This window comes from Balaenoptera musculus, chromosome 1, assembly GCF_009873245.2.
Source record: "Balaenoptera musculus isolate JJ_BM4_2016_0621 chromosome 1, mBalMus1.pri.v3, whole genome shotgun sequence".
NCBI classification, from domain to species: domain Eukaryota; kingdom Metazoa; phylum Chordata; class Mammalia; order Artiodactyla; family Balaenopteridae; genus Balaenoptera; species Balaenoptera musculus.
Genome location: NC_045785.1, coordinates 113,447,842 through 113,456,903, shown reverse-complemented (window position 1 = coordinate 113,456,903; position 9,062 = coordinate 113,447,842). Strand labels below are relative to the sequence as shown.

At 48.0% G+C, this 9,062-nt stretch overlaps 1 protein-coding gene across 3 annotated transcripts; it reads left to right on the top strand.

The window, feature by feature from the left end:
- Window positions 1-614: 614 nt before the first annotated feature.
- On the top strand, window positions 615-7,113 carry SSR2 (signal sequence receptor subunit 2). Of its 3 annotated transcripts, none has more exons than XM_036833554.1 (6): window positions 615-680; window positions 1,291-1,445; window positions 2,121-2,219; window positions 3,359-3,467; window positions 5,314-5,391; window positions 6,531-7,113. In XM_036833554.1, exons 2-6 carry the CDS (start codon window positions 1,291-1,293, stop codon window positions 6,639-6,641), a joined length of 552 nt encoding a protein of 183 aa, XP_036689449.1. In that variant the 5' UTR covers window positions 615-680; the 3' UTR covers window positions 6,642-7,113. The 3 variants fall into 3 exon arrangements, with proteins under 3 accessions (XP_036689449.1, XP_036689456.1, XP_036689465.1); XM_036833561.1 differs by having other exon boundaries at window positions 620-671; XM_036833570.1 differs by lacking the exon at window positions 615-680 and adding an exon at window positions 700-754.
- Window positions 7,114-9,062: the final 1,949 nt, after the last annotated feature.

The window sequence follows — 9,062 nt, the reverse complement described above, 5'->3', positions numbered from 1 at the left end:
TACTGTTCAAAATGCTGTTTAGGGAAGTTTTTCTGGTAGCTGATTGAAATGCGCAGGGAAAGGCCCAAGAAAGCGAGACTATCGCAATGAAAAACAGCAACAGCAACGTGTAGGAACTAAAGCGGTTACAGTGGGAATGGAGAAGAAAGGATCTACTCTTGCGGGCCCTTAAAGGGCTTCTAAAGAAAGTTCAGGGCTTGGTGACTTATTGGATATAAGGAATGACTAAATTTCTCGCCTGGGAATACGAAGAATAGCCCCGAGAGAAATAGCTTTTCTCTAATTCCTAGTTCGACACTACACTTTAGATAGATAACCCTAATCTCTAGGTTTGCCAGTTCCGCAAAGCACTTTATCAGGTGCTGGTCATCTACAGTAACGGCAAGCCAGCTTGAAAAGTCACTCTAGACTGCAGAATAATAAAAGCGTGAAAGAAAGAACAGGAAAGAAAGAAAGAAGAACGTGGAGGATACACAAACAAGCCTGTTCCAGGAGCTGTCGCATCCCGGAGGCGGGCGGGTACTACAAAGGGAAAGGTGGGGCTTGTCTATGAACTACAACTCCCAGAAGGCATCGGGAAGAGCACCAAAGTTTCCGGCCAGAGTTTACTTCCGGTCTTTTGGGTGCTGACGCGCTCTTCCGGTTTTGGCGGCCCCCGAAAGGCTTTGAGGGTGAGCACGGTGAGTCCCGAGGCACTGGGGGTGCCAGCGGGAGCCGGGGAGTCTCACGTCCGCACAACACTCAGCGGCTGAGTGTTAGCTCGGGGAGGGCGGGGAGGAGAGAGGGCAAGCCTACGGGAGGACGTGTAATCTTGGCAAGAGGAGGGGAGGGGGCAGAGCGGACTGAGCTCTCGGAGGGCCCCAGAAAGGGATGTGGAGGGCGAGGACGAATGGGATCCCGGGGGAGGGATGGAGGGTGGGATACAGGGGCGTGGGGGAGGACCCTGCGAGCGCGGCGTGGGATCACAGGGAAGCTGGTGGAGAAGGAGCAGCGGGAAGGCAGCAGCCGTGGGGGACTCCTGCGTGAAGGAAAGCTAGAGGCTGCTGCAGGTCCGAGATCAGCCGAAATCCGGCGGCCCAAGGCGTCTGGCCACATGCAGTCCTCTCAGAAGATCCCGCCAGTTGGGGAGCACCCAGGGCCCTGGTGGCTTAGAGACTGCTCTGTAGAAGGGGCTGCTGCTTTGATAAGCTCAAAAGAGTTTTGATAGACTTTGTAAGAAAGGGCTGTCAGGAAGCTTTTGCTGGTTTTACATGCTTGGGTTGACTGCTCACTTTGCTTTTTTCTCCAAAGATGAGGCTGCTGGCATTCCTGGCGTTGGCTCTATTTGCTGTCACTCAAGCAGAGGAAGGAGCCAGGCTTTTGGCCTCCAAATCACTGCTGAACAGATATGCCGTGGAGGGGCGAGACCTGACCTTACAGTACAACATCTACAATGTTGGCTCAAGGTAAGGAGACCCTGGAGCTATAGGTTGGGCCCTTTTCAGGCTTCTTAGATTTCCCAGCTGGGAACAGGGACCAGCAGTGATTTATCTTTGGGAGATTTCCAGCAACAGATATCGTGAGTGAATGAATATACTGCTGGATCTACTTCTGGAAGAGGAGGACATTCTTACCTAAGCTACAGGAAACCATCTTCCACTTTTTGAGCTGGAAGAGTTTCAGAGTGGGAAAGAAGCAAGAATTGTGGTGAAACAGGGAGAGGAAGATGAGAAGGCAGAAAATGTATGATCCTTCGTTACCTCAGGGGTTTAGTTTCAGCTTCCTTTCTTTCATTAGCATTTTTGTTGTCTTTTTTTCACTTTATCCCCTTTAATGTTCTTTTCCACATGCATCTTGCTCCTCTTCTCCTTACACACACACACACACACACACACACACACGTGAGAAGAAATTGGGGCAAAAATGGATTCAGGCCCATTCTTTCCTAGATATTTGAGTATTTTGGTGCCCAGAATCCAGGCCTTGGCTGGGATTCTTCAGTGCAACAAACCCAAATAACTATGTGACTCATATCTGTCTTTTGTAGTTTTGATTTTTTAGGGCAGGCAGGCAGGTTTGATTGCTGATTGCTTTAAGTTTATATCCATTACTAACTTTTCTTTGTTTCCTCCCTTTTCTAGTGCTGCATTAGATGTGGAATTATCTGATGATTCCTTCCCTCCAGAAGACTTTGGCATTGTCTCTGGAATGCTCAATGTCAAATGGGACCGAATTGCTCCGTATCCTCTTGACACTGGGTGATGAAGGCTGGTGGTGGTGGGTGGGAGGGGGGGAATGTTGAAGCAAAACAGCAGGGTCATCCTTGTCGCCGCTCTGGATAAGATGGGGCAAGAGAGACTGGTGAGCATTGTGTGAGCATGATTTAGGGTGGGCCTGAGGAAGGAGGTTCCTGAAGTTCAGGTCATAAAGTTCTAAAACTTTCTGTTTTGGGAGAATGTAGACAGATGTTTGTGGCTGGGCGAGGATGTTTAAGGTGCTTTTAAAAGAAATTCAGTGGGATGCTAGTGTGGAGGACCTGGGTGACTTTTTTTTTTTTTTTTTTTTTGGCTGCGTCGGGTCTTAGTTGCGGCACAAGGGATCTTCGTTGTGGTGCGTGGGCTTCTCTCTAGTTGTGGCGTGTGGGTTTTCTCTTCTCTAGCTGTAGCGCACAGGGTCCAGGGCGCTTGGGCTCTGTAGTTAGTGGCACGTGGTCTCTAGTTGAGGCGCATGAGTTCAGTAGTTGTGGCACGCGGGCTTAGTTGCCCCGCGGCACGTGGGATCTTAGTTCCCTGACCAGGGATCGAACCTGCGTCCCTGCATCGTAAGGTGGATTCTTTACCACGGGACCACCAGGGAAGTCCCCTGGGTGACCTTTTAAAGACTCTTCTTACTTAATAAATCCCTTATTTGGATCTACTCGTTATTTCCTGAGTGTTCTGAATTAGATTATTTTTTTCCCTGTGATTTAAAGTATATTTAGATTTTCTGGCAAGGGTAAGTGTTCTCTTTGGTTTTTTGGGGGGGTTTTGATTTATATTTTCAAGAACTTCCTGCAGTTTTAGGCAGCGAAAGATATTCTGTGACCTTAAGTGACTAATTTTTCATCCATAACCTATATTGCTTTAAAAGTTTAATTTAAACACCTCAATATTGAGTATGTCATAGACCCCTTAAGACTTGGCTAGAAAGACATCATATTATACCACACACTTCAGGCTTAGAAAAAAAGCCCGTGTTTATTATTTTCGCAGTATATTGCAGATGCAGAATCATTACATGTGTTGGCAACTCTTTTTGTGAATGGTGCGTTTAGTCCCTGAGTTGAAAGTTTGTTAACAACTGTAGCTTCATCTTTTTCCCTCCTTAACTCTTGGGTCAGTGCTAGCAACGTCTCCCACACCGTGGTCCTGCGCCCTCTCAAGGCTGGTTATTTCAACTTCACCTCAGCAACTATTACTTACCTGGCCCAGGAGGATGGGCCCGTTGTGGTGAGTTACCCAAACCCTTAGTTGGATGGGGCTCAGCTCTGCCTTCCTTTGAAAACTCTTGCAGAAAATCTCCAGAGCAGGTGCTAAATTCTGAGGAAGATAAGAAGGACCAAAAACTTGAGATATCGTCATAGGAAGGAAGTATGTTTCAAATTATAAAGTCTCAGAATCAAGCAATTGAAATGAATGGGAGGGGAGTACTGTAGCATTCCCTTCCGCTTCACTTTTAATCTGTACAGTGTCATGTGCTGCCCAGTTTATTGCCATCATTGTCCTTCCCATCCGTCTTCTGTGCCGCCATCAGATGATTCCTGGTCTCTGCTGTGTCTGTGTCTTTCCCTTGCTTAGAATGCCCCTGCTTCTTGCAGCAAGGCTGAGTTTCCTGCCTCTTCTCGCTTACCCTCCAGCAGTCTCACTGTGTTCTGCCTCTCCCTTCCTCTCTCTACTCTCGAAGACCCTCTGTCCTAATTAGACCAAGCTCCTTCCTGTGGCACCTCCCCCGCCCTCAGTGCTCGTTCTTTCCACTTTGCCTTTGGTCTCTGCTTGAAGCACTCTCTGTAGTCTCTCTCCTCCACTTCATTATCCGAAGCCTTCTCAAGACCTAGCTCTGAGCTGCGTCTCCTTGATTCTGTCTTCTGCTTTTACAATTCATATCGCTCTTTCCTACTCATTCTTTCACTAAACAGTCACTGACTGCATCTAAACTTCTATAGCTCTTATAGTCTATGCCACTTGAACATTTAATTATTGACCATCTTTATTAGTTCTCTTTCCTGTATCTAGGTCTTTCCCTCACTCCCACCTCCCAGTTTAATTATAAACTCCTTGAAGCAAGGAACTTTGTCTTAGATTTCTTTCTGTTTCCCATATAAAATAGAAACCCAGCGATAACCAGTCTCTTGACTGACTGATGTAAAGGTCAGCAGACATTTATTGAGCCCCTGCAAGGTGCTAGACTCTAGGGAATACCAAGCAGATTAAGACACTGTCCTAGCCCTCAAAAAGCTTAGGTCATGAATTTATAAATACAGATGGGCTTTAGGCTACTTAGTGAGTGCACAGTAAGGAAGGGACTTAACAGAGTCAACCATAGAACTAAAAGAAATCCAAGAGTCTTGAACATTCAGTGCACTCTCTGAGTTATCTTTTTTTAATAAACCATGTGGAACCATATTCTTGTAATCCTGGTTATGTTTTCATATCTTCTATCATGTGTGCTTTTAGAACCACCTCTAAGACTCTTTGGTTCCACCTGGTCCCTGATGGGTTAAAAGACACAAAATTAAAGGCCCAGCCGCCACTTTAGAACAAAGTTGTTTGCAGTGTGCTTCAAACTCTTGGCCTCCTCTCCAAGACAAAGGAATGTGGGGCAGACTCAGCCCCTCCACTAGTAATGTACATTTGGGTAGGGCTTTATACTTTCCAGAATCCTTCTCATTAGTTCACTTGAGCCTCATGTCAACTTGTGAGGTATAGAAGAGTGTTTCCACTTGAGGAATGGGGAAATGATTGCCAAGGGCAGAGGGGCCAGTGGTGGTGAGCAACTCTTTCCAGAGTCTGAGGCTAAGATAGAAGGATTTGGCTTTAATTTCAGCTGCATACCCGTCCTACCTTTTTTTAGTAAATGCTCATCATGTGTCTCCTGGCTCCTAATTTACTTATCTTTACAACACACTAAGAATCATCCAACTCTCTCTAGTTCAAAAACTTTTCCTCATCTTGTTGTTTTCTTGGGCCTTTGGGAACTAAGACTCTATTGCTTAGAACTGGGTTGGTTGGAACTGCCCTTTCCCAGATGAGAAAGAGCTGGAGACTTGCCTTAATGCCTTTCTTTTCTGCTTTTCAGATTGGCTTTACCAGTGCACCTGGACAGGGAGGAATCCTGGCTCAGAGGGAGTTTGATAGAAGATTCTCCCCACATTTTGTAAGCTTTACCGTCTTCTTGTCATTTCCCTGGGAGTAGAACATGCTTTTGGTTCTGGGACCTTTGGGCTTCCTTAGAAGATATGTTTAGTTGGTTGGTTCTTGTCATATCTGTTTTTTGATGTCTGATACACACAGCCAATCAAATATCCTGATTTAACCATGGTTAGAGATTTTTGGCAATGAGATCACAATTGCCAGAACCAAAAAAAGCTGCCCTTTTTCTCTGCTCAGCCTTGAGTAGAGCTCCATCTTGGAGTCGTGGGTCTAATTCGAGGATTAAAAGTATATCTGCTTAGATTAAAAGGGTCACAGAGCATCGGGAAGGTTAAATGGGAACTTTGTTGTAGTCTAGTCTAGGGGAGAATTCTTTGAATATTTGCCTAAAGTACTGAATGAGGAGATTCATTTATTCATTCATTCGGGGAATAATTATGAGGTTCCTAATTACGTGCTCAGTTCTGTACTTTGCTTTGAGAAAACAACGCAAGACACAGTCCCTTCCATTAAAGATCTTATGGGCTCATAGAGGCTTCAGCACAAGTCAGTGGGGGAAGAGGGCTGTGATAGAGATCATACACAAGGCTCTGGAGGAGATGCAACAGAAGCACCTAACCTGGTCTTTGAGAGTCGGGGAGGAATTTTCTGGAGGAAGGAGGTTTAACTTATTAAAGAGGAGGTAAGGAAGGGGAGGCACCCTAGGAAGAGGGAGTAGCTCAGAAGTGAGAAAAAGCATGGTGCAATCCAGGAATGGCAGGTAGTTTAGTGAGACCAGAGAGCAGAATGTGAGACAGAGGAATGGAAGAGAGAGCTCTAGGTGGGGGCAGGGGTTAGGTCGCAGGAGGCTTGACTGTTAGGGCAAGACCTGGGCATCTCCCTCCTCGAAGATTGTTTGGAAGAGAGAAGCTTCTCTTCCAGATTGGGTTGGGTCAGGTGAGACCTTTGGTTTCATAGCTCAAAAGATATAGATTGGTCTTTAGCAAGCCATTCTGTGTCCAGAGTAGCCAGAGAGGAAGCTTCCTGCCAAGGTTCTGCTTGAAATTTGGGCTGGACTGCTCCCTTTCTCATTGGACCCCTTCCTTCCTGGTCCCCTCCTGTGCCCTAATGGAGACTTCTAAGCAAGGCCTTTGTCTTCCACAGCTGGACTGGGCAGCCTTCGGGGTCATGACCCTCCCTTCCATCGGCATCCCCCTGCTGTTGTGGTACTCCAGCAAGAGGAAATATGACACCCCCAAAACCAAGAAGAACTGAGTGGGGCTTCCACAGCCCTCCCTTCCCAAGAAATCCAGGTGCTTTCCAGACTCCAAAGGGTATCTCAAATGCAATCTCTTCTCCCTCAGCCCTTGGCCACCTTCTCCTTGATCCTGCCCTGCTCTCAACCAGAGCGAAGGACCAGACCTGGGAGTCTGTGAGAGCCTCCTTGGTTCCATCTTGAAGCCATACAAACAGGAAAGCCTTTGGCAATCGCCTTGAGCCTAGGGGCCCTGTGGTGCACCACCGAGGTGCCGTGGGGTGCGTTTCTGGCGATGTGAACTCTCTCGGGTCCAGGAGGGGGCGCTTCGGAGACTGCCTGACACCACTCCGTCCCCCACCCTCCCCTCTCAGAAGAGGGTGGAAGGTAAGATGAAAGCTATGGGACTCTTGGAGGCTACCCAGTCTCTGTGCTGGCTTAGGGAAGCTCTTACCAAATGGGGTTTTCTAATAAAAACAAATGCCACCCGGACTTGTCTGTTTTCCCATCACCTGGATGAGCTCAGGTTGCTGTTGGTACTCAGGCCCTGACTGCCCAGGCTCCTGGGCAAGTGAGCTGAATTCCTGCCTCCTTGCTCTAGGGACTGTGGGTCCTGTTCCCACAGAGATATCCCACCCCCCACACCCTCTCTTTTGAGCACCTTTGCTTCCGTCCCTTATTTCCCTCTGTTCTCACCAGTCACCATATATTCCCCTAAACCTTCCTTGCCTGTGAGCCCCTCTCCACAGTAGAGGAGAGAATGGGGAAAAGTGGTCTGCAATTGTTCTCATGCCCTGGGAGACCTTCTAGGGGTGATTTATTCATTGACTGTTCTTGAGAAACTATCTCTTATGCCTGATTCTAGCCCTTCCTCCGTTTAAGAGCTAGCTTTTCTTGAGCTTGAACTTATTATTATTTTGGCCACGTTGCGGGGTATGCAGGATCCCAGTTCCCCGACCAGGGATTGAACCTGTGTCCCCTTCAGTGGAAGCGTGGAGTCTTAACTACTGGACTGCCAGGGAAGTCCCATCTTGAACTTATTTTTAATGCCTCTGCTTTGAGCTCAGGCCAGGCAGAAGCGCCTGTATCCCCTGAGTTGTTACCTAAGCGCGGCCTCTGGAAAGGCAGTGGGTTTTGCGGCAACAGCAGTGGGGAGAAGCCACGCTGAGCTGACTGTGTCCAACCCAGGAATGCCGTGGTCCGAGAACAGCCTCCCAGGCAGGAGAGAAACCCAACAAACACCCGCTTTGTTCCTGTCACCAAGTTTCCCAGCTTAGATTCGGGTGGGGGGCGGGGGGAGAGTGCTGCCCAACCAGTTTAACCTCTCCTTGGCCCAGCCTTCCGAGCCTCCGGGCCCCAAGAAGGATGAAAAGGACCTGGAGACAACGGGAGGCTCCAAATGGAGTAGCCCTCCACCAGCTCACATCCTTCTTTCAGGGCTTACGGCTCGGACACCCCAGGACTGGCCAGGTCAGAGGGCAAGAAGGATATATTTGCTTTGGTTCATTGTGTTCCTGGTGGAGACCTGGGACTTGCTCAAGAGAATGGGGAGAAAGACAATGGGTCAGAAGCTTGGGGTTGAGAGCAAGCATAGGGAAGGAAGAGGGAGCTAGTTTGATAATGTATTGTCTTCCTCTAGGACTATGAAATGTTGGTCTTTGGACCAACACACTATTTGCCATCTGTGTGGTGTCCACTGAAAACAGAGTGAGGAGGTAACCTATAGGAGGGGGGGGTTCTGGTTTAAAGGGTAGGATGAACTTCATAACTTGGGAAGGTAACGTGAGAGATTTCTCCCTCAGTCTGAGCTCTGGGAGATACTCCTTTTCCGAAAGCTGGGGCAATCTTTACCTTTCCTTGCAGAACTCAGCACTTTGTGTCCTGGCCCTTGTTACAGAGGAGACTAGGGGGAAACCCAGGTCTGACCCAGATGACAAGAGAAGCATTGTGAAGGCAGTGTCACAGGCACCTTGAAAAAAGGCCAAAACTAGATACTTCATCTCTCGAGAGATCAAATTCCTTGGAGTCAGGATGGAATTTGAGCCTCCCTTAAGTAGTCGCATTGAAGAATATAAGCCTCTAAAATCTATAGATGGCGAGACTCAGCTGGAGTAGTTGCTTTAGGATTGAGCCCTCTTCTTGAGGTAACTTAATGGAGGATGAGTAGCAGACAGTACTTCGTTCTAATGGAAACTACCCTAGGGAGATGCGACCCCTGATCTCCAGATTTCATGCAGGTCTGCAAGGGAGAGGGAAAGCAAGCACTGGCCCTACATCCTTACTGGAGATTGAGTACCCAAACGGAGGGCTTCCTCCCTAAAAGGCAATACAGACAGCAACCCAGCTCTCAACGTGTTCCAGATCCCCTCCTCCCGCTGGAAGCCAGCCCTGTATCCCTCCCACGTCGTCCAAACTTTTAGCTGGCACCTGCTCACCCACAC

Excerpts from the sequence above, each read along its gene's own strand:
- SSR2 (XM_036833554.1), top strand. The coding sequence starts at position 1,291 with ATGAGGCTGCTGGCATTCCTGGCGTTGGCTCTATTTGCTGTCACTCAA. Across the intron at positions 1,446-2,120 it reads ATCTACAATGTTGGCTCAAG|TGCTGCATTAGATGTGGAAT; the intron begins GTAAGGAGACCC and ends TCCCTTTTCTAG. Across the intron at positions 2,220-3,358 it reads AAATGGGACCGAATTGCTCC|TGCTAGCAACGTCTCCCACA; the intron begins GTATCCTCTTGA and ends CTCTTGGGTCAG.